Raw genomic sequence first — 22,738 nt, 5'->3', positions numbered from 1 at the left:
CTGTGCCTAAAACCAGCCCTTTAATGCCCAACTCTTTTTTTAATGCTTTAAAGTCACGTTTTTATTGAAATGTAGTTGATTTACAATATTATATGTTACAGATGTACGGTATACTGATTCATAATTTTATTATTATTATTTTGCTTTTTAGAGTCACAACTGTGGCCTATGGAAGGTCTTAGGCTAGGGGTCGAATCTGCACTGTGGCTGCTGGCCTATACCACAGCCACAGCAACACCAGCTCCAAGCCCCATATTCAACCAACACCACAGCTCACAGCAATGCTGGATCCTTAACCCACTGAGCAAGGCCAGGGATCGAACCTGCATCCTCACAGATACTAGTCAGGTTTGTCACCCCTGCACCATGACGGGAACTCCAGTGATTCATGATTTTAAAGGTTATACTCCATTTATAATTATTATAGAATATTGGCTATATTCCCTACAATATATCCTTTTAGCTTGTCTTATACCTGGTAATTTGTACTTCTTAATCCTCCATCCCTATATTGCCCCTCCCGGCTTTGCTCTCCCAACTAGTAACCATTAGTCTGTTCTCTATATCTGTGAGTCTGTTTCTTTTTGTTTATTCATTTGTTTAATAGTTTGTTGTATTTTTTATGTTTCACATGTAAGTGATACCATATAGTATTTGCCTTTTTCTGACTTATTTCACTTAGCATAATACTCTCCAAGTCCATCCGTGTTGTTGCCAATGGCGTTTTTCCATTCTTTTTAATGGCTGAGTAGTATTCCATCATATATATATGTGTGTGTGTGTGTGTGTGTGTGTGTGTGTATTCCACATTTTCTTTATCCATTCATCCTTTGATGGACACTTAAGTTACTTCCATGTCTTGGCAGTTGTAAATAATGCTTCTATGAGCCTTGGGGTGCATGTATGCCTTCAAATTAGTGGTTTGGGTTTTTTCAGATATATACCCAGGGGTAGAATTCCTGGGTGATATGGTAGCTCTATTTTAAGTTTGTTGAGAAACCCTCATAATATTTTCTACGGTGGCTGCACAAACATTCCCATCAACGATGCATTAGGGTTCACTTTTCTCCGCATCCTCACCGGTACTTATGTTCCTTTTGATGATAGCCATTCTGACACGTGTGAGGTGATATATCATGGTGGTTTTATTGGCATTTCCCTGATGATTAGTAATCCTGAGCATCCTTTCCTATGCCTGTTGATGGCCCTGCTCTTGAGAACAGATCAGCAGTATAGCTCTTCCCTCTAATTTTGGTGAGTTTTTTTTTTTTTTAGGGGTCCCTTATTATCACACCTCGGTTGGGGCCCTACCAAGTCCCTTAGAATTGTTTTCATTACCCTGGCTCCCATTTAAGGGAAGAGGTGATTCCAATGCCTTAGTCCTAGGAGTGTCCTTTGCCCCCTAGAAATTCTTTTTTTTTTTTCTTTTTTGTCTTTTTGCTATTTCTTTGGGCTGCTCCCGCGGCATATGGAGGTTCCCCGGCTAGGGGTCAAATCGGAGCTGTAGCCACCAGCCTACGCCAGAGCCACAGCAACGCGGGATCCGAGCCGCGTCTGCAACCTACACCACAGCTCACGGCAACGCCGGATCCTTAACCCACTGTGCAAGGCCAGGGATTGAACCCGCAACCTCATGGTTCCTAGTCGGATTCGTTAACCACCGCGCCACGACGGGAACTCCACCCCCTCGAAATTCTTGAATACAAATTAATATGTGAGGAGAAGATGTGATTTCCATCTATACTTGGCAGCACTTCAAACCCCACAGTAAAAGGAACAGGGTGGGGAAAGAGTGACCCTGACTCCTCCACTGAGAACATCCAAGGGCCAGGCCCTCAAAAGGCCAGTTGCTTAAAGCAAGTGCCACTTGAGGGCCTCAGTTCAGAGCAGAGTGGAGGGAGAGCCGGTTTTCCTGAGGCTTTGTGTCTACTCAGACTGCCATAAACAATGCATTGTGGTCTCTGCACTGTCATGAGGGAACAGGTTATAAAAGATTTTTTAAAATATTGATATGCCTTTATTTGATAATCCATGACTTAGTTGGTTCGGGCTGCTATAACAAAGCCCCATGTACCGGGTGGCTTATGAATAACAGAAATGTACATCTCACAATTCCGGAGGCTGGGAAGGCCAAGATCAAGGCACTGGCAGGTTTAGAATCTGGAGAGGGCTCGTTTCCTCATCATAGATGGCATCTTCTTCCTGTGTCCTCACATGGTGCCAGGGAGCCAGGGGTTTCTCTGGAGCTTCTTCTAAAAGGGTCACCAGCCATAAGAAAGAGTGAAATCATGCCATTTGCAGCAATATGGATGGACCTAGAGTTTATCATCCTAAGTGAAGTCAGAGAAAAACACATATCATATAATATCACTTATATTTGGAATCTAAGGAAAAAAAATGAACTTATTCCCCAAGCAGAAATAGACTCACAGACACAGAAGACACCCTTATGGTTACCAAAGTGGAACCAGTGGGGTAAATTAGGAGTTTGAGATTTCCCTGTACACATTCATGTATATAAAAGATAACCAACAAGGACCTTTTGTTGAGAACAGAACAATACTCAGTCTTTGCAGCCCTGTGACCTCGAGAATGAGGAGGATAAAATGTGCCTGTCACTCTGTGCCTCCCCACTTGGAAAGCTGTCAGCGGCTCACTGCCAAGCAAAGGATGCCATCCAGACTTCTTCACAAGCATGAGAGATCCTCTGAAACCTGGCCTGTGTGCTTTGGCAGCAGTGTATCTCACCTATCTTGGCTTTGCCTTTCGTGTCTTCTGCAGCAGCATTGGCCCTGTTTGCATCACACTGATGCTCACCCTCCTGCTCCCTATGCTCATGTCTCCCCCCCTTGGTGGAAGCCCTTCTGGTTTCATGGAGTAACAAAATCCCAGAGACAAGCTTTCATTGTGCAATTTATTACCAGCACTTGGCTGTCATTGTGTCATTGTTGGTGGAGAAGCATTTGTTTGCCCTCAAAAAAAAAAAAAAGAAAGAAAGAAAGAAAGAAAAAGCCACATAATCACTCCTTTGTCACCTGGTTTTTATTTATTCAGCAAACATTCATTGAGTACCTGCTGTTTGTTGGTACTGGTGGTAGAAGATAAGTAATATGGCAGCTCTGGCCCAGGGAGTTCCCGTTCTGGCTGGGGACTGACTCAAGGGATGGGGGGGAGGGGTGGGTACAGAGGCCTTTGGGAGCAGAGGGAAGGTTCACTGATGTTAGCCCTGGAGACTGCTTCAGAAGCGGCCCCTGTTGGCAGGTCTTTGGGAGGAGTTGGCACGGGCTGGGCAGAAAAGAGGAGTGGGTATTTGTGATTAAGTGGTGTCCGTGATTCTTTCTAGCAAAGGGGTAAGGGACCGATTTAATCCAGTCTCAGTTCTTACTAGATGGTAAAAGAAGCAGATTCATTTTTGTCTGTTCTTCTAGAACCTGTGTGTATTTTTAAATGTGTTGTCAACATGACAGCATGGTGTTACCCCGTTGAAATTGCAAATAGAATTGTGTCTGTTGGCATTGTTTCTGTGATTGTGAGGTAACTTGAAATGATCTTAAGAAACATAAAATTCACTTGTGAACGTAAGTCCTAATCACTAGGAATATGAAGATGATCCTGGTGAGTTAGATCATTGTGGTGATTGTCTATTTAAACCTTAATGTTTATCTTTTTCTGTCTTTATCAAAAAAAAAAGAAAAGCATTAAATGGTATGCTTAATATTTCGGAATATATTGTAATCACCTCTGTCTTGTTAGCCTTGTCTAAAACTGTAATGTAAACCATTTAAAATTTTTGTGTGACTTATGGACATATTTTCATGTAACAGAAGAAAAGAAGTTGAATATTTATGGGGAAAAGATTACAAATTAAAAATGAATGTCACTGTTTTTGAAAGGGGTCAGTTTTTACATGACTCTTAAAGGCTGCCTTTTTTTAAAATGATTTTTTTCCATTGTAGTTGGTTTACAGTGTTCTGTCAATTTCCTACTGTACAGCAAAGTGACCCAGTCACACATACATATATACATTCTTTGTCTCACATTATAAAAGGCTGCCTTTCAAATTTATCTTTTTTTTTTTGCATTTTTTTCTAGGGCCACACCCGTGGCATATGGAGCTTCCCAGGCTAGGGGTCTAATTGGAGCCATAGCCACCAGCCTACACCAGAGCCACAGCAACGCAGGATCCAAGCCACATCTGCGACCTACACCGCAGCTCACGGCAATGCCAGATCCTTAACCCACTGAGCAAGGCCAGGGATTGAACCCGCAACCTCATGGTTCCTAGTCGGATTCATTAACCACTGCGCCATGACGGGAACTCCTGCCTTTCAAATTTAGTAGACATGTTAGATGTGGGGATTTTTTCTTTTTGTTAGAACAGACACAACAGCAGTAAGAGGGAAGCATATAGCTTGGAACAGATGTTAGGTGCTGGAATAGTTAGGACATGTGGTTTTGGTCTGGATGATTAACATGAAGCATTTCTTCTCAAGTAAGGAGACTGTATCTCTCTAAGGTTATGAGAAGACAGATGATGTGTCGGAGAAGACTTCCCTGGCTGACCAGGAAGAAGTGAGGACCATATTCATCAACCAGCCGCAGCTGACAAAATTCTGCAATAACCATGTCAGGTAGGAACGACCAAAGAATGCGTTGGGACCAGCGGTCAAGGCAGAACTCGGTAGGGCGTCTCCTCTGCCCAGCCCAAATGAAAATGCTTGCAAGGAGATTGCAGTTAAATCAGTTGACTAGGTGAGAGCTCACTGCAGGCAGTGTGAACCAGCTGTTTATCCATCTTCTAGCCCCAAAGGAGATGTTAAGAAGAATCTAGAAGCAGGAAGATGTAGAAAGGCTAAGCACCCAGGCTCTACCAATTCTGTGCATAGTTATCTGAATAACGAAAGCTGGTCGTGGCTAAGTGCCTTTGTCTTAAACTCGTTAATAGAACCACGAACTCTTGTTTTTGATGCATAAGTTTTAATATTTGGAAAGAGGTCTTTGCAGTTCTTCACTTAGAACTCCCTTGTGTTAATTAAACAGTCTTTCATGATTGGCTTTTGCTGCTTGCAGAATTGAGTATGGTGTTGAGGAATGGGGGGCTGTCAGAATTATTTCACTGTCATGTTTTCATTCCAACCATAACGTAAAAGTAGCGCTGTTATAAGCGCTCGCCACGAAGTGGTCTCTAGAACCAAGTCAACCACCTCTTGCCCCCACCCCGGGTCAGCCCGGGGATTTTCCAGAGACAAAATTCCTAGATTTGTGAAAGGACCATTTAAAAGTAATATTTAGACCTTCAAATGCTAGAGTAACTTTTCTGAGCTTGGGAGTGTGGCATGTGTCCCTTTGGTCTCCTTTCTATTTCATTAACAAGGGGGAGACTGGATGTTTTCTGAGACCTAAATGGTGTTATCCTCCTGGTGGTGGACACATCTGGTATGTTTAGTGCGGAGTCCTGGTTAAGTTTCTGATGGCGCCATGAAAAAAAATTCAAGCAAAATGCCAGAAAACATCTCCATTTCTCTGAAGTTATCCAGGGAAGCCGTCTCTCTGTCATGCTTCTGGCCCAGTCAAATTGCCAATTGTTTGGCAAGATTTTATTTTCTATTAACATAGTATACATCATCTTAACTAGAGTTGCTCTTCTTTGCTAATAATGATAACAAGATGATTGGCCAAAGAGAACAAAAGTGTTATGCAGAAAAGTAAACTTTACCATTGAGATGGTTCCTTTCACTCTTTTTCGCTGAGATTGATGACCATTTGCATTATTCCCCCTGTTGGAAGCAGAGGGCAGTTGTTCATCATCTAATTCTTTTTTTATGTAGTGATGACGGGATTCTGTAAATGTGGGTGCTGCTTATGGGGTAATTAAGTTTTATGCTACTTTCCATTTTTGTTTTCTAGCACTGCAAAATACAACATAATCACATTCCTTCCAAGATTTCTCTACTCTCAGTTCAGAAGAGCTGCTAATTCGTTTTTTCTCTTTATTGCACTGCTTCAGGTAAAGTCACACTGTAAAACCTTAGCTCAAAGTCATGTGTCCAGATATTAATCAATGTGTTTGTTAAGCCCATGTCCAGTCTTCTGACGCTTATCTAAACACAGCTGAGCTGGTTTGGGCAGGCCTTTCTGGCGCCTGCTATAAGCCATGTCTGAATACCGCTACCTCCTCAAGCCTTGGGATTCGTTTTTATCTGCTTATTTTTAAGCATTCTGTCAATTTGATATGGCAAGGACTGTTCACTTTGGGTGGTGAAGGGGGATGGGACTTTTAAAAATATTAACATATTTCAGTAACAGTGATATTGTCAATTCTGAAGCTTAGAATATGAGAGTTGCCACTTTAAAACTTTTTTGTTTTGTATTTGGGTTAGTTGTAATCAGAAAAAAAATTATATTTTATTAAAAAGTAGGAGTTCCTGTTGTGGCTCAACAGTAAAAGGACCTGACATTGTCTCTGTGAGGATATGGGTTCATTCCCTGGCCTGGCTCATCTGGTTAAGGCTGTGGCATTGGTCACAGATGCAACTCAGATCCAGTGTTGCTGTGGCTGTGGTGTAGGCCTGCAGCTGCAGCTCTCATTCAGTCCCTAGCCTGGGAATTTCCATATGCCTCAGGTGTGGCCCTAAAAAAGAAAAAAATTGGGTGTGTATCCTTCTGGTCTTTTTCTTTTATCCCAAGCATTGTCAATGGACCTAGTTTACAAAAAAGAGGATGTGGAGTATCCATGTCTTATCACCGGCTTTATACATATAACAACATGTGGATTTTTTCCCATGTGATTCATTGTGCTTCTAAAATATCACTCTTAATGGTTGTGTAAAATTTTATTATATGGACACACTGTAATTTAGTTAACCAGTCCCCTTTGTAGGTGTTAGTTGTATGTACAACCACTTGCCATGAAGCTAATAACCTATTCTTTCAGCAGCTTATTAGCTACAAACAAATGGCCTCACCCAGTGTTAACCTGCCAAGGTGGTACAATCAATGATGCCTATTTAGAAGCACCAAGACTGTGTTGTTTTTAAATGTATTATAAACTTTCTAGTTCTTACCGAATTTCTCCTTTTTTTTTCCCCCTTCAAACAGCAAATACCTGATGTATCACCAACAGGTCGATACACAACACTGGTTCCTCTCTTATTTATTTTAGCTGTGGCAGCTATCAAAGAGATCATAGAAGATATTGTAAGTATTTTTTTCATACATAAATGTTACTCTTATTATATATTCGTATTTTTAAAATATCAGTCCCTTCTTAAGTTGTTTAATTCTTGACACTGGCTATTTAAAACACCCATTCAGGATTTACAAGGAGATCCTGCTGAGTAGCATCGAGAACTATGTCTAGATACTTATATTGCAACAGAACAAAGGGTGGGAAAAAAAAATGTATACATGTAAGAGTAACTTGGTCCCCATGCTGTACAGCGGAAAAAAATTAAATTAATAAAGCAAGAAAAAAAATTTTTTAAAAGTAAAACACCCATTCAACTTAAAAGTATGTAAAATATGCTCCCATCCCTGGAGTTAATTCCTCTTGATTCCTAAAAGACTGGTATTACAGAATGCTTGTTGGAGTGTCCACTTGCATTTGTAGCTTTGTAATAAAATAAATTTAATGAAATAAATTATTGACTGTAGTCATTAGCTTGGGGAAAAAAACCATAATTTGAACATTATTTTTAATTATACTCAATTTTCAATTTGAAGATTATTTGAAGTTACCTAAATGTTAAGAGTATTTGGTATTTTTTATTTTTTAATTTATATGCCCTAATTTTCACCTTATAAAATACCTTTGATGCCTTTTCATCTTATTTTAGTAGTTCTAAGTTTCCTTTTATATTGGTAAGAGAAAGTAACAGCCTTTTGCTATTTTTGTTATTCTGTAGTAGCAGAGAAAAGGGGAAGTCAGTTTGTCCTTTATAAAGCCAGTTGCCCAAAATAAATTCAGGCTTTTCTTTCGCCTTTGTTTTACCATTACTTTAACTACTTTAGTTGAAAAGCTTATATATATATTTTTTCTATACCCTTTAAATACAATGTCTGTCTGAAATGAGCTTCTGGCAAGCCTTAGGCAGGTCAGATGGGAAGATGAGGAAAGGCTGAGGCATTCTTTAGAAAGCTCCAATTTGAAGTTGCACAAACATTGATGCTATTCTTATAAAGAGTCAAGTTGGCATCTCATGAAGATCACATGAGCTGTAGCATCGCTGGGCCTGTTAGGAAATGGGTCTGCTGACCATGTAGACCATCAGTCTCAAAAACATCCAAGTAAAGACAGGGGTACAAATAGGTATGTGTGTGCATGTGTGTAAAACATCATAGTCCTTTCGAGAAATGGCATACTTGCCAGGGACCACTAGCTGAAAACTCAGGGGACTCTCTTTTCACCTGTATCACTGCACACAGACTTAGCATCCTTTAAATTCTACTTGCACTTGGCAGTCCTTAAGGAGTAGCCTTTACTACAGTTGTGTCTCTTTAACCTAATTTTCATTGAGCATCTCTTATTTGCTAGGCATTGTGCTATTGTTTTGGCAATTTTTGTTGCCGCTTAAGCCCTTCAGTAACTTCAAAAGTTAGATTTTGGCCCCATTTTAAAGATGAGAAAGCTGAGGCTTCAAGAGGCCTTTTAACACGGGTAAGAAATCGATGGAATCAGAATTCCATCCCACCCAGTGCTCTTCCTCTGTATCATTATGATGCGTCACCAACAATATTAATGACATTTATTGAGCTTCTGGGTTCTATCTATTTGCTCTCTGCCGTTCTCATTTATTAAATCTTATAAAAACTCTTTAAAGGGTTATTGATATTATCCCTATTTTACAGATGAGGGAGAGGAAGCCAAGGGGGTAAGGCAACTTGCCCAAAGTCACAGAGCCAATAACTGGGGCTGTCAGAACTCAAACGAGGCGGTTTAGCTCCAGAGCCCTGCCTTATAATCACTGTTCTAAGCTGCCTTTCCTTTTTCTTTTCTTTTCCCCAGCAAAACTACAAGCTCTCTAGCTATAGTTTCTAGTATCTCTCTCTATGAAAATACATGGTAAATAAAAAGGTATCCAAGAAATTTGTTTTTTATAGAACTCTTTTTGGCATGGTGTAATAATTAGGAACTATTATAAAGCAGCAGCTAATCAGGCAGTTCCTGAAGGATGTAGTAAGAGTATTGTGGCTAATAAGAGTATCATGGAAAGTAATTTTCCAATAAAATCAGGGTGAAGATATTGACTAAAAATATTCTGTAAGAATGACTTCCCCAGACACTTATATCAACATATAAAGTGATAGAAAATTTAAAGTGTTACTCCCTAAAAAAAGGAAAAAATCAAATAGTTTAGGTAGTTGGACAAAGAATATCTTTATCAGTAATTATAATTAATCTATATAATTGTTCATTCATTCAACAAAGATGTATGAAGCAGTACTTAGGTACCAGACATTCGTTAGGATATGTGTTATGATACTTTAAACTTTTACTGCAGTAATAATCATGTCCCAAGTGTTAGTGGCTTAAATGTAAGTTTATTTTTCACGTATGCAGACACTGCAGGGGAAGGAAGGGCAGGAGGCACCATTATTCCTATAGTCACTTATGGGTGGCTCTGCTTAGTGGAATATCGATTGTCGCCATGACGGAGGAAGAGAAGGAATGGAGGTCTCACTTCTTCTGCACTTTGGCCCAGAGATTGTACATATCACATCTGCTTATAGATGTATTAGAACCAGTGACATGACAAGAGGGAGGTATGATCTCAGTGTCCATGGATATAGAGGAGAACTAGATTTAGGAGAATATAAGTAATGTCTACTACTCTTGCAACCATGAATGAAACAGAGTTTACATTCTAGTAAACCTTCCTTTATACTCTGTTCAACAACCTTTTTAAAAATTTTATAATAAAATACTAAGAATTATCTCCAGTTGAGATACCTAGGACCTACACATCCCAGTATGTTTTAACTCTTGATGCCTTGGACTTCTTCTTAACATAATATGAATTCCTATTTTTGTGTGTAACAAATGACATACATGCGTACCTGAAAACACAGAATTGTTAGAGAAATCTTAGGTTTTTTTTTTTTTTTTTTTTAAAAAAGCTGCATTGGAGTTCCCATCATGGTGCAACGGAAACAAATCCGACTAGGAACCATGAGGTTGTGGGTTTGATCCCTGGCCTCACTCAGTGGGTTAAGAATCCGGCGTTGCTGTGAGCTGTGATGTAGGTTGCAGACGTGGCTCGGATCCCGCGTTGCTGTGGCTCTGGCGTAGGCCGGTGGCTACAGCTCAGATTCGACCCCTAGCCTGGGAACCTCCATATGCCGCGGGAGCGGCCCAAGAAATAGCAAAAAGACAAAAAAAAAAAAAAGAAATATGGAAAAATGAATTCAACATATACTTAGGAGTGAAATTGACAAGATTTACCACCATCTGACGTGCTACATACCCTACTTATTAATGTTTTATCTCCCACCTCTAGAATGTAAGTTCCATGGGAGCAGGAGTTTCTGTCTCTTTTCCTTGCTGTGTTAGCAACAGGAACAGCCTGACTGTAGAGTAGTGTTTTGTAAACATTTATTGAATGAAGAAATGGATTGGATGGGAGTGAAAGGGAGAGAAGATGCTAATGACTCTCAAGCTCCTGGTTTGTGCAGGTGGTGGTATATAGTTCCATGTCTGAGACAATTACCATGTCTTGGGAGATAAAGCCATGAATGCCTTTTGGACATAGTTTGAGATGCCTTTGAGACCCCCAGAGGGAACTGTCAAGGAGGCTGTAACTGTTTGCAGCTCAGATGAGAGTCTTTGCTGATATGTATATATAGGTGATGGTTTTCATGGAAATGGCAGCTAGAAATGAGCTAAGAGAGTATAGTGTGAGACATTGAGAGGGCAGGGAGTAAGTCTTGAGGGACTCCATCACTGAGAGATAGAAGAGGGGCCAAGGTGCCGATAAACACCTGGGCAATGAGGTCTTAAAATATACCTGGGGAGGGAGGGGTTCCCAGAAGGAGGGGATGGTCAGCACCACATACTTAAGTACCATCAAGTTCAAGGCACTGTTTATACAGTAGAGTTTATTGGAGTACTGTCAATCAAATATTGATAATATTAAATAATTTACTAGATTTTATTGATATTAAATAAATTCTGATTGTAGGACAGTAGAGGCATTTGAACTCAGAGCAGAGCCATATAATTTTTTTTCTGAACTATTAGTTTTAGAAGAAATAACAACCTCTTTCAGATACAAAGATACTTTCTTTTTGAATGATAAGATTAGGATCTACCTGAGTCTGATCCTTAGGTATGTTCAACACAGTCATTTCTTGACAAGTAACCTAATTTATTCTGTGGTGGGCAGGTTGAGGAAGGATAAGAAGCTCTTGTATAAGAATTCTGTGCTGATGGAAAGTAATGCTTAGGATCTTCTGAAGTTTCACTAAGATTAAATTTTCAGTTTAAGTGGAATGTTTCATTCATTAGTTTTTATTTGTCTCCTTCCATCGGAAATCTAACCATTGTCTGTCCTAGATGTGTGTTGCTTTAGAAATATTTGCAACACCTTCAAATATCTAAATTTGCCTGGGACTTTTATTTTGGACCAAAATTTGTTTGGGTTACTTCCTAATTTTCTTAAGATCTTTACTAACCAAAAGAAGAGTAAGTATTTTAGAGTTTTATCCATCGTAAAATATTCTCTACTGATGCTACAAATTTAACAGAACTTAAAAAAATTTTTTTAAAGAACATTGGCTGGCAAGGAGGTCCCATGTGGCACAGCAGAAACGAATCTGACTAAGAGCCATGAGGTTGCAGGTTCTATCCGTGACTTGAGTGGGTTAAGGATCGGGTGTTGCCATGAGCTATGGTGTAGGTCGCAGACTCGGCTTGGATCCCGAGTTGCTGCATAAGCAGCCATAGCTCCAACTAGACCCCTAGCCTGGGAACCTCCATATGTTGCAGGTATAGCCCTAAAAAGCAAAAGCAAAAAAAAAAAAAAGGAACATTTGCTGGCAAATCATGTGTTTACTTTTGGAAGCAATCATTTGCCTATTGAATGTCTGCATGATTAGACTTTTATTAGTGTTTTATTATGAGAAAGAATTTTTGTGTGTTCCTGCATGTGGCAAGAAGCATTTCCAACAAGCCTTCTGCAGAGGCGTTCTGAATGCCCTATTTACATTTTGTGCAGTTCAGTGGCTGATTGTTCAGATGAACTGAGTTCACAGTGCCAGCTATTATGCCAGTCTTCATGAGCGCCACTGTGTCTTGGGGTGCTAATCTACAAGCCCAGGCTTTTCTCTGGAAAAGTGTTTTGATTTGTGCCCTGTGATTCTAAAAGCCATGTTTCTTCTCCCACGGGGAACTTAGGAACTCATTTGTTACATTCGCGCCAACCCACCTTACAGTCAGGTATGTGCAGCTCAGTCTGACCCCAGACATTATGTGATAGCAGCTTTGAGCTCAGAGTTATTTACACTCAACACTTTTCTGCAAGGTCAGCAGAGGCTGATGTTTATACTCAATGCCCTAAGTTTAGAAGGAAGCCATGGAAAACCTCTAGTTGAGCTGGAGAGCAGATAGCATCTCCAGGCTCAGCTTTCCACTCATCTTCCCTTTCTCTTTCTGACTGCTATAAAATCTTGTCTTACTGCTATAAAATCTTCAAACTTACTCACCTGGACTTAGACTCACTTCTTTACCTTTTAATTTTGTGTGTGTTTTGGGAGGAAGGGGAGTGAGATTGCATGATTTACGATGGTGAGGGAGTGGGCTGTTGGGGAGCAGTGGGTAGAAGCGACTCGATGCAGTTGGTAGATGTATTTGGTTTGAGTCATTGACAGACATCAGCATGTCATTAAATTATAGATGATGTACTCAGCTTAATGAGAGAATGAATTTCATAAGAAATTGAAAATACTTCAGTACATTATTAAATGGTGGTTATTATAGATAATCCTCTGGGGCCATCTTCTTTTTCAAGTAAGTTATTTAAGCAAAAGACTAAATCAGCCTTTCGGTTCCATCTTTTCTAGTCCATTAAAATTTTAGTTTTACCTGTATGATAAATGTAAGATCTTTCTGAAGATAGCACACCTGTATGCTCAGAAGAGGAAACAGCATCAGAAATCGTATGGATGGCACTTTCAGTTTTCAGATTCCTGCATACCCTCTGATTGTTCCCATCACCACACCCCGGGCATACATATAAAATTAATATGGCGGTGAAAGGTTAAAAGCTTTGAGAAACATAAGTTAAAAGAAATCTTTCTTTTGTTATAGGTGCTATTTTGTTTTATTAATCTCATCCACTTTTTGTTTTTGCTTTTAAACTTTAGAAACGACATAAAGCTGATAATGCCGTGAACAAGAAACAGACACAAGGTAGGAATGTTATGTTTTGTTTCTGGTATCTGTCAAGTACACTCATAGGAATATATTCAAATCACTTCAATTAAATATAATTCAATTAAGAAAACTGTGTCTTTTAAGTCTTTGTTCCAGAGTAGTAGATTCTTGATTTGTAGCATTAAAATGACACTTAAATTCTTATTAGAGTGATTTATAGGAGTAACACCTTTGAAAGTAACATTTTTAAGACATTTAAGTGCCTCATAGCAATGTGCTCACAAGTACTCTCTGTAAAATCTGCAGTTATTTTGACAGTGTTGAATGCTACAAAATGTCTTTATTTGTATGTATGTGATCTGTACACACATGTTAGATCTAGATAAGATGTTACTCTATCTAGATGTTACTCTGTATAAGACTTATAGAAAATAATCAGATGTGATATTACTCAGGGAAAAGGCATATTGGAAGCACTTTGAGTTGCCCCATACTTACAAATGATATATGCTCCAGAAATGAATAAAACAATTAAAGCCAGGCCAGCTTCTGGGAAGCATATGGCATGTTGACATGGTACTTTTGTTGTGGGTTTCATTTTGATGGAGTTGAAACCAAAATGACCTTTAGCACAAGCAAATAGCATCATATTCTCAATTTAAAAAAAAAAAACACAAAAACCCAAGAACATATGAAACAAACATCTTACCCCACACTTAAGCTCCCCTCCTTTGAGAATCTCATCACTCTCTCTGAAGTTCCCTGATGTGAGGAGGATCAGCCATGTCTGCCAAAATTAGCTGGTAACTGAAAACAGTATTTTTATACATGATTTTTATGGGACCCTGTCAAAGTGCCCTGCTTCTATTATCACCCTCTTCCACCAAAGGAATTATCTGCGGATCTTTGGTGCATTTGAGGAAGGCACATTTATTAAAATATCACCTAATAAATTAACTAAATATTTACTGAGATTATTATGGGATGTATGAAAAGGTATATGATGGGAACTGTATATAAAAGATACAGAAATGATCTTATGTGGCAAATGAAGGGTTTGGATTATATGATCTCACCGTCTCTCACTCTGTGTGGCAAATAATGGTCCTTGTGTCAAATGCTATATGGATTCAAAAGAAGGAGAGAAAATTAGAGGGTAATGTGAACTAGATCTTGAGTTTGGGGAAAAGTTTGGATGTGCCAAGGCACCTGGGGAAGACATTACCTGTGTGTTGAGTGAAGAAGGAGAAAGAGATTTTCCTGAGCAGAGATGAAGGAGGCTGTTTGATTGCTCTATGGAACCAGTACCAGAGTGCCAGAGTGCCAGATGGAGAAAAGAGACTGATAGCAAAAGGAAGTAAAGGCATGATTAGAAAGGTAGGCTATGATCAAACTTTATAGGGCTTCAAATGACAATCCAGGAGGTACCAACTTTTCTTATCTGTGCTGAGTAGCTGTTGAAGGTTTCCAAGCCAAAAAGACACCAGATGAACATGCAGATTAAAATGGATAGCAAAATGAAATGGAATCAGGGCTGTTAGAAGCCTGAGGACTTAGCTAATCTAGAAGTTTAGGTGGGAAGGGACAGCCATAGATATTGAAAGGGAAAAAATCCAAATGTTTCAGGTGCTGGTATTTTGGGCAATGTGCATTTTTTGCATTTGTTGCCATATTTCTTGGGTTATTCAGTAACAGCTTTTGAACCAAAAAATATGTAAGTATTTTTCTAATACATAATGTATCAGAGGGTACCTGTCCTCCAGGAAACAGTTATTTCTTTTTGAGTCTCGACCCAAGAAGTCAACATTGTACAGTTGAAGGGTAGCTGTCATAGCTGTCACGACTTTAGGCTACCATACCCTGTACTGATAAGTTCTCTGGTTTTCCAGGTGCTTCCCTACTCCCTCTTGTCTACTATTCAGAGGAAGTATTCTTTCTTGGTTACCATTTTTCACTCACCAATTCATTCTGGGAGAACAGGATTAGCTCTATGGTTAAAAATTAAGAATAGGCAAATGAGAGGAAAGGCTTGTATAGTATGTAAAACTTAGGTCAAAAATAAAATGTTTGGGCTTATGTATAAAAACCACTTACAGTCAGCAGAATATTTGAAAATCTCATATCCAAGGAATAATGGCCTTTAGTTTAATATTTGAAATTGTTTTCTAAGAGAGTAGTATCTTTTTTTTTCTTTCTCTGGTTTGAATTTTGAGCTTTTTTTTTTTTGGTTTTGCAGTTGATAGGAGATAACATAAATGTTTGAGTAGGATACTGTTTGATGTCAGCTATCTCAAATTACTTTATATGAAATCCATCTGTAGTCATTAGACCAGAATGAAATTAAATTTGCTTTCCTGTATTGAGGCAAGAATGGGTGTAGGAGTGAAAAGAGGGTCATTTTTGACAGATAATTAATTTTTGACAGACATTTGAAGTATCTAACTTAAAATTTAATTTTCCAAATGTTTTCCAAGACCATGCAACATATAAGAGGACACTTTCCCCCAGATGCAAATACTATTCCTTCTGTATTCTTAGCAAAATGAATATTTTCCCTCCTTATTTTGTATTGAGGCACTAGAGGATGACTTCTTTCTTGGTCATTTCCTGGTGACTTCAGAAATATAAATCCATAATTTCACTTACAACATTCCAGCCATTTTATGTGGACTGGTACTTGCCTGATGCCTAGTTTCACCAATTAACTCATTCAGGAATGAAATTATGGATTCTGCGGAGGGTAGATCTACCCTCTTCCTCATCTTTGTGTTCCCCACAGCTCTGGCCCATGGGCCCATACTTAGCAGGTGCTCTATATGAGTGAATGAACCACTCTCTGTATAGATAGTTGAGTAGAAGTAAGGAAGCTTGGAAAAAAAAAAAGAATTAAAGGAGTCTCCTTGAAAATTCATTATCTAGGTAATGAGCAGCAGGATGGGAACTCAGCCTCACCCCATCAGCAGACAGGCTGCCTAAAGTCCTGAGTTCACAGCCACCTCTAAACACCCCTTTACATGGCCCTGCCTGCCAGAGGGACAAGATGCAGTTCTTTCCACCAGTGAGCAGGCTTCAGTCCCTTCTACCAGGAAGGCTGCACAAACCCCCAGACCAACTTCATCTACCAGGGGAAGACACTAGAAGAAAGAGGAACTATGATCCTGTAGCCTATTGAAAGGGAACCACAGACACAGAAGTTAGACAGAAAGAGATGGCAGCAAATATGTTCCAGATGAGGGAACAAAGTAAAAACCCAGAAGAACAACTAAGTGAAATGAAGGTAGACAATCTACCTAAAAAAAGAATTTAGAGTAATGATAGTAAAGATCCAAGATCTCAGAAAAAGAATGAAGACACAGACCAAGAAGATACAAGAAATGTGTAACAAAGAGCTAGAAGATTTAAAGAACAAACAGATGAATAATGTAATGACTGAAGTGAAAAATACACTAGAAGGAATCAATAGCAGAATAACTAAGGCAGAAGAACAAATAAGTGAGCTGAAAGATAAAGTAGTGGAATCACTGCCAAGTAACAGAATAAAGAAAAAGAATGAAAAGAAATGAGGACAGTCTCAGAGACCTCTGGGACAACATCAAATGAGCTAATGTTAACATATAGGGCTCCCAGAAGGAGAAGAGAGAGGAGGCCTGAAAAAATATTTGAAGAGATTATAGCCAAAAACTTCCTAACGTTGGAAAAGAAACAGTCACTTCCTGGGAAGCCCAGAGAGTCCCACACAGGATAAACACACTGAGGAACACACCAAGATACATATGAATCACACTGACCAAATTAGAGACAAAGAGAAAATTTTAAAAGCATCAAATAACATACAGGGAATCCCCATAAGGTTATCAGCTAATTTTTCAGCAGAAACTCTGCAGGCTAGACGGGAGTAGAAAAATATATGTTAAGTGATAAAAGGGAAATACCTACAGCCAAGAATACTCTACTGAGAAAGGTTCTCATTCAGACTTGATAGAGAAATCAAAAGCTTTATGGACAAGCAAAAGCTGTGAGAATTCAGCACCACCAAACCAACTTTACAACAAACACTGAAGAAACTTCTCTAAGTGGAAAAGAAAAGGCCACAACTAGAAACAAGAAAATTATGAATGGGAAAGCTTACTGGTAAAGGCAAACATACAGTAAAAGTAGGAAACCATCCACACACAAATATAATATCTAAACCAGCAGTTATGAGAAGAGGCTAATATAAATGCAGGATATTGGAAATGCATTTGAAATTAAGAGACCAGCAATTTAAAACAATCTTTGTGTGTGTGTGTGTGTGTGTGTGTGTGTGTGTGTGTGTGTGTATAGACTCCTACGTCATGGAAAATGTAAAACCAAAATTCTGCAGTAGATACACACACACACACAAAGCAAGTTGAACACAACACTTAAGATAGAATGTGAGCAAGATGAAAAGTGAAAAGTGGTATTTTCAAAACACTGTGTCCCAGACTGTTTTATAGGCACTGATGGGGAAAAAAAAAATGATTAACATGGTGGAAGTTCTTGCCACCTCTTTGCTTTCTCTGTTGAAGTCATCATAGCATCATTTTACTCTGCTCTGCCTCCTGTAAAGACAATACTATGTCCATTTATCACATCCATTACCCAAAGCCCCAGAGCACTGCTCTATTGAGGATACTCTGCTTTCCCTGGCCTTTAAACTTACCTTCATTTTCTCTTGATTCTTCCTCAGTATTTGAACTCCCAGTATTTAGTATACCCTCCTCCGTGTGTCTGCATACACACTGCCAATCCCCATATACATTTGTTTTGGTGGTTGAGCTAGTTCTCTTATTAAATTGTATAGAGGCACTTTTTTCTTTTAATCGAAATGCTGTTATGGCTAGCATGCCAGTATTTCGAGTGGAATCATAGTTTCACATAAAATCACAATGTAGAGGCCTGGGGAACGTGGGTTCAGATGCAGACTTAAGAAATATATTCAGAATCTAAAAAAATTAAAATTAAAAATAACTCTTAATGAGGTAAATTTTATTTTTTAAAATCCCAGGTTTAGATATATTCCCTGAAGGATGGTGTGTATACCTTCCGCAGGTGAGGATATCTGTGAGACACCTGTGACATCTAGCAGCTCATCAGTTACCTGATTAGATGCTGTAGTTGAATGAGGGCCACCATTACTAGAATTAGATTGTTTCATACCTTGTTTTATTATATAGTAGGTATTAGATTAGAGTAAGTCTTTAATAAAATAGTTTTGCTGTTTGAATTTAATTTAGAAAAGGACAGTATGAAATCCTTTGTAACCAGACACATAGCTAAAAGCAACAGATCTCATCTCCACCTGTTACCTTCTTCCTGAAGCTACATCAGCCTTTTCAGATGTAGAGTCGAATTGGTGGCCGCTGATATATTATACCACAACATGGTTGCTTATGTCCAACTGGAAGCTATTTCACCTCTAAAGTCCTTTATGAAAAAGATGTTGAGTTTGTATGGGTTGAATATGTTTTAGCTTGTCAAGCTGAAATGACCTACTAACAGAACTGAATCCATCTGGTTGTGTTCATTGCATGTGAAAGGACTTAAAATAGCTCCACTTCCCTGGCTTATTGAAAAAGTCAGTGTGCAATCTTTTTGTCTCCCTGGAGGTACATCTACATCTGATCCATCCATAGGCCTGAAGCTATATTCTGCTGCATGTACATCATTTACCTATAAATAGTTCTTGAAAAGTATTGTTTCCGTGAGCTTAAAAAATTGAGCACATATGTGGCCTAAAGAATGTTTTCAGATACCTCTAATGTCTTCAAATTCAAATTTAAAAATCTTAGGATTTCTTAAAAATTGAACTTGTTAGATATTTTCATCAATAGCTCTGAATGAAGAGGAGGTATTTATTTGTGGGGAATTACAACCTCAGATTGTCTTTCATTTGTCCTATAAATAAAAGTTGCACCCAGAGGAGCAAAACCCTCTGAAGAAATTGAGAGCCATAGTTAAAGTGAAAGGAGGAAAACAGGTGTGACTCTAAGTTAGAACTTTTATTTCACTTCAATAAATCTTATTGAATATCTACCTTTGTATAACCTGGTGCAGAAAATGCAAAGAAACCAAGCCACATTCTTGCCCTACAGGACATTAGAATCTGGTTAAGGAAGATAAGATTCTCACTGATACTATGATACAAGATAGAAAAATAATAAAAGCCAAATGAGAGAGGTGGGGGATTTAGAAGTGTCATGTGAGAGGTTTGAAAAGATGTGTGAACTTGCAGTAAGCAGAGCTGTCAGAGTGGTTGCAGCGGGTGACCCAGGAGGCACTGGGAAGGCATGAGATATGTTCAGGGATTAGCAAATACTGTCATCCCTCCATATCCATGGGGGATGGGTTCCAGGACTCTCCCGATACCAAAATCCGAGGATGCTCAAGTCCTTTGTATAAATTGGTGTAGCAAGTGGTAGGTGTGGAACCCGTGGTCTATTTTGGCTAACATGGCAGGAGGCAGGGATGGGCAGGCAAGTTAGGATCATAATTTGGAAGCCTTTTGAAAACAGGGTGAAGAATTTGGGAGAGAATTATTCAGGGTATGGCTAGGTTCCCAGCCGTACTTGTAAATAAAGAATGTGACAGCTGTATGGGGAGGGATGGGGTGAGTGAGGCCCAAGGTCAGACTGATGTTTGATTAATTAGGGAAGGGGAATAGGGCAGTGATGATGAGAAGACGAAGGAAAATACACGATAGAGCCAACTGGGCTTGGCAAAGGAGGGGAAACCCCGTCAAACACCTAAAGCTGCTGAATTCAGAGAGGACCAGAACTGCGAACCCCACTAAATCCAGCATTTACAAAGTCATAAAATAGATAAGCAAAAAGGATTTCCTGTATAGCACAGGGAATTATATTCAACATCTCATAATAACCTATAGTGGACTATAATCTGCAAAGAAAATCTGAATCGCTATACTGTACACCTGAAACTAATGCAATATTGTAAATCAAATAGATTTCAATTAAAAAAAAAAAAGTCATAGTTCTCAACTGGAGTTCCAATTCTAAACGGGAGAGCCATTGTGAAGCTGTGAGATCTGAAGCCTGGTTGAAGGGAAGGGTGGAGAGACTGGTGGGGCAATGGAGAGAGATTTTTTTCTTTCAAGGAATTTCTCAATTACATAAAGAAAAAAGCAAATGATTCATGATTCTCAGGAGGACTGAGGGAAAATATTCTGAGAAAAGGAAAATTCTGGCCCTTGCACTCTGATCACATCTCACCTCTTCTTTTTTTTTTTTTTTTTAATAAGTCACTGATTCTCAGCTTGCTGAGATGCACCCCTAAAGTCTCTGTAAGCCTCACAGGGGACCCAGAATTCCATTCTTAGGAAATTCTCAGAGTTCCCATCGTGGCTCAGTGGAACAAATCTTGGCTAGCTTCCATGAGGACCCAGGTTCAACCACTGGCTTTGCTCAGTGGCTTAAGGATCTGGTGTTGCAGTGAGCTGTGGTGTAGGTCACAGACGTGGCTCAGATCCCGAGTTGCTGTGACTGTGGTGTAAACTATCAGCTACAGTTCTGATTCAACCCCTAGCCGGGGAACCTCCCTATGCCACAAGTGTGGCCCTTAAAGAGACCAAAAAAAAAAAAAAGAAAGAAAGAAAGAAATTCTCAGTGATGCCGATGCTCCTGGTGAGGAGGACCACTGTTACACGTTTTTTAAGTGAGCTGATAGAAGTAGTATCGACTCATTCTCTGTAGTGAAGATAGACGAGCGTGGACCTTGAGAAGATCCATATGTCATTGTGGCCACAGACCCCATGCAGGTGGTTGCTTCATGTGACCATTATAGGCAAGTTCACACAGAAGACTTTTGTGCGATGTCAGTTTGAGTCACAAGAAGTTTTTGCCTTCACCTTGTCTTTGTAAAGGTCTGCATGGTAAATGAATTGATGCTTTAATATGGCTGCATTGGTCTTCCTTCTCTGCCCAGTTCTAAACCATAGTCTCATCTGTACCCCCCTCCTTCTGGATGCACGAAAGCTCCTCTGGTGCTTGCCCCTATTAGGAATGCAGCATCCTGCCTTTGCTGCCATTTCTCTATCTTCTGGGACAATGGTGGTGCCCCTTGTCCTTTAGGATGACTTGCCTTTTGTTACCCACTTCAAGTAGTGGCTTGATTGCCCAGGAACGGACCCCATGGTACCCCAGTGACTCTTTCTGTATCTGTAATGGCCCCAGTCAGAGACTAGTTAGATCACAGAGGTGAGGGCTTCTCAGAGAAGCCACTGTGAGACCTTAGTCCAGCACCTGTACCTGTACAGCATTTTTTTTTTTGTCTTTTTGCCATTTCTTTGGCCGCTCCTGCAGCATATGGAGGTTTCCAGGCTAGGGGTCGAAGCAGAGCTGTAGCCACAAGCCTACTCCAGAGCCACAGCAATGCGGGATCCGAGCCGCGTCTGCAACCTACACCACAGCTCACGGCAACGCCGGATCCTTAACCCACTGAGCAAGGCCAGGGATCGAACCCCGAAACCTCATGGTTCCTAGTCGGATTCGTTAACACCGAGCCACGACAGGAAGTCCCCTGTACAGCATTTGATGGAGTTCTGAGAGGCAGTTTCTCCAGGCCCTTTCATTAGGGAATTCCCAAGGGACTCTACCAGAAAGTTTTCATTTCCAGAAAGAAAAGCCATTACAACAAAGCTGTGAAGTAGCATCATGCTGAGTAAAAACAGGTTATGTTTGAGGTATTTGTTTAAAATCCGAGCTCTCCCATGCATATTGTCTGACTAATTAGCCCGTGTGGAAATTACAGCAGGTGTGTTTGGAGGAACTGCAAAGCATTGGAGGAGTTTTGCACTTAAATGCATGAGCTGTTAGAGCATCATAAGGCAGGCCATTGTCATAATTCTGTCCTCGCTTCCTCTTAGTCCCCTTTCACCAGGCATCAGTAATCATCTCCTCCATGGCCCACCTTCTTGACCTTTAGACTCTCAAGTTGTAACATAGGTGTGCTCTTGGCCCAAGAAAGTAAAAGCTGAGCGAAGAACTTAGCATCATTTCTTGCTTCCTCTAAACCTGGTTAGAGCTGGGTCAGAGGAGATCAGTGATTAAAAATAACTAGGTTTCTATTTCAGTCTTTAGCGTAATACATGTGATATGGTTTATTTTAATTGTTCTATGGTTGGATGTTCAGGAACCAGTTGAGAAGCAAAGACAACAATGAATTGTGACTGATTTTTATCCCTGGCCAATAGTCAAGCCTTGCCTTGGACAGACACCTTTTATAGGTTACATGCTGATTTTTAACTTCACCAGAATTCTCTCTTCTCTACATTCTAACATGGGTCTAGCTTCAAGTTTGAAGAAGCCATGCACTTCCAGCCTTCATTTCTGT

The 22,738-nt window shown here is 39.7% G+C and overlaps 1 protein-coding gene across 7 annotated transcripts in view; it reads left to right on the top strand.

Moving 5' to 3' along the window:
* ATP8A1 (ATPase phospholipid transporting 8A1) overlaps positions 1–22,738 on the top strand; it is a 252,441-nt gene that overhangs the window by 28,589 nt on the left and 201,114 nt on the right. For 4 of the 7 annotated variants that reach the window (XR_007137501.1, XM_047798800.1, XM_047798799.1 and 1 more), the window contains exons 2-5: positions 4,517–4,631; positions 5,908–6,007; positions 7,099–7,197; positions 13,360–13,405. Coding sequence is in view for 3 of the 7 variants with exons in the window: in XM_047798800.1 (XP_047654756.1) it covers positions 4,517–4,631; positions 5,908–6,007; positions 7,099–7,197; positions 13,360–13,405 (360 nt within the window). In the remaining 4 variants the exon portion in view is untranslated. Of the gene's footprint in view, positions 1–4,493; positions 4,632–5,907; positions 6,008–7,098; positions 7,198–13,359; positions 13,406–22,738 lie in introns of those variants that run through there. The other 3 variants (XM_047798802.1, XM_047798801.1, XM_047798803.1) reach the window with 3 other exon arrangements.

This window comes from Phacochoerus africanus, chromosome 10, assembly GCF_016906955.1.
Source record: "Phacochoerus africanus isolate WHEZ1 chromosome 10, ROS_Pafr_v1, whole genome shotgun sequence".
Taxonomy (NCBI): domain Eukaryota; kingdom Metazoa; phylum Chordata; class Mammalia; order Artiodactyla; family Suidae; genus Phacochoerus; species Phacochoerus africanus.
Note: the sequence above shows the minus strand (reverse complement) of the source record. Positions and strands in the feature narration are given on the sequence as shown.